General features: G+C 40.1%; 1 protein-coding gene across 1 annotated transcript; it reads left to right on the top strand.

Annotated features, from left to right (window-relative positions):
• The first annotated feature begins 799 nt into the window (after positions 1–799).
• On the top strand, positions 800–2,008 carry LOC120273793 (heavy metal-associated isoprenylated plant protein 36-like). Its single transcript, XM_039280495.1, has 3 exons — positions 800–964; positions 1,064–1,139; positions 1,239–2,008. Exons 1-3 carry the CDS (start codon positions 920–922, stop codon positions 2,006–2,008), a joined length of 891 nt encoding a protein of 296 aa, XP_039136429.1. The 5' UTR covers positions 800–919.

Below are 2,008 nucleotides of genomic sequence, written 5' to 3'. Positions count from 1 at the left end.
GTTGAAATAAGATATATGTCAAAATCTTATATTTTAATATTTGAATTGTATGCGGAGAATGACTAGATGATTTTGTTTTTTTCCTTGATCCACATCGGACGGGATGATGGTTTAATATAAAATAATTATTTTAAATAAATTTAAAATATGCAATTTAATTGATAAAATTAATACTTCATTAAACATATGGAGAATTAAGGGATAAATTCTTTTTTTTTTTCGTCACTATGTTAATCAATGAGGGGTAAATTATAAGTATAAAAAAGTTAATCTCCCAATATATATATATATATATATTTGTGACTATATATATTTATATATATTTGAATAAATATTTGTGACTATATGAATCAATGAAAACTCTAAAAAGAGTTGATTTTTTTTAATAGGTGTTTTTGTATTATTAGTATAAATATTAAATAAAAATCATGTATTTTCAGAAAAATATTTAAAAATATAAAATTAAAAAAATCCATGCCCTCTGATTTATCCATTTTTATTCCTAAATTGATACAAAAGAAAGATCTGGATGCAACCCGCCACCTTCCAGTTTGCACACTAATATTTTGATATCTAGTGGTGGCAAAACAAGATTTTTCATTGAAAGCTTCCCATCCCATTTGCCAATCTATCTCACTCTCCACCACCACCACCAAAATAAAAAATAAAAAATATATATATATATATAATCATAAGAAGACTATAAAATAAACAAAATAATAATAATAATAATAATATAATAATAATAATAACCAAAAGCTTTTCCTCTCCTTTCACTATCCCACATTCCTTTTCCTTTTCTTTTAAACATTTTTTTAATCTCTCTCTTTCTCTCCTCCAAATCTATCTCCATTTAAGCTCTCCATTGAAGCACCTTGAACTCCCCTTTCACCATTGCTTGTTCTCTCTCTCTTCATTCATGGCTTCAGGAGAATCCTCTCCTTCACAGTCACTCAAATATCAGGTAATCTAATTTTTTTTTTTCTTAAAAAGTTCTGATTTTGATCTCCAATATCACACAAAGATGTGATTTTTATGGTATTCTTCATCTTCTTCTTCTCAGACATGGGTTCTTCGCGTTTCAATCCACTGCGAAGGATGCCGGAAGAAGGTCAAGCGTGTTCTCCAGAACATCGACGGTGAGCTGACCTGACCTTTAAGCTTTCGATTTCTCTAATTTATTCTTAAATTTTCCTTTCGATTTGCTCAATTTCTTCCAATTTGGGGCCAATTTTTAGGGGTTTATGAGATCTTGATCGACTCACGGCAGCACAAGGTCACCGTCACCGGCAACGTCGCCGCCGAGACACTGATCAAGAAGCTCGCCAAAAGCAAGAAGCACGCCGAGCTCTGGCCTGAATCCAAACCCTTAAACCCTAACCCTAATCCTAACCCTGATCCTAATCCAAATCCCAATCCCGCCCCCAATCCCAACCCACCTCCATCCGAGAAACCCAGCGATCCTCCGGCGAACCCTGACCCCAAACCCACTGCTGACCCCACTCCTGCTTCCACTCCTGCCCCGAAACCCGCCGATGAAGCTCCGGCGAAGCCCAATCCTGACGAGACCCAACCCCTCATCCTCACCACCCGAAAAGCCCCCACCACCCCCATCGATACCGCCGCCGCCGCCGCCGTCACCGACCCCGCCGCCGGCACAAAGAAGAAGAAAAAGAAGAACAAGAAACCCAACGCCAACATCGCCGCCGCTAGTGGCGAAGTAGACCCCGAAGACGACGAGGAGCCTGATCAAGCCGCAACAGCCACACCACCTCCCGCGCACGTGATCCAGCACGTGCATCACGTGCCGGTGTTGAGCTACAGCACGGCGTACCCTAGCACGAGCAACTACGGCGAGACGTACTACGCGTCGGTGCCGATGCACGATAACTACTACGTGCAAGCGCCGCCGTATCACCCTGATGCTTATTACGGTCGCCACGTGGAACGCCAGGAGTCGTACGATTATTTTAGCGAGGAAAACCCAAATGCTTGTGGAGTCATGTGA

The sequence above is a fragment of the Dioscorea cayenensis genome, chromosome 12, assembly GCF_009730915.1.
Source record: "Dioscorea cayenensis subsp. rotundata cultivar TDr96_F1 chromosome 12, TDr96_F1_v2_PseudoChromosome.rev07_lg8_w22 25.fasta, whole genome shotgun sequence".
Lineage (NCBI taxonomy): Eukaryota > Viridiplantae > Streptophyta > Magnoliopsida > Dioscoreales > Dioscoreaceae > Dioscorea > Dioscorea cayenensis.
This window is presented reverse-complemented; position numbering and strand designations above follow the sequence as displayed.

Coding starts and splice junctions, on each gene's coding strand:
- LOC120273793 (XM_039280495.1), top strand. CDS start 920: ATGGCTTCAGGAGAATCCTCTCCTTCACAGTCACTCAAATATCAG. Junction 965..1,063: donor CACAGTCACTCAAATATCAG/GTAATCTAATTT, acceptor TCTTCTTCTCAG/ACATGGGTTCTTCGCGTTTC. Junction 1,140..1,238: donor TGTTCTCCAGAACATCGACG/GTGAGCTGACCT, acceptor GCCAATTTTTAG/GGGTTTATGAGATCTTGATC.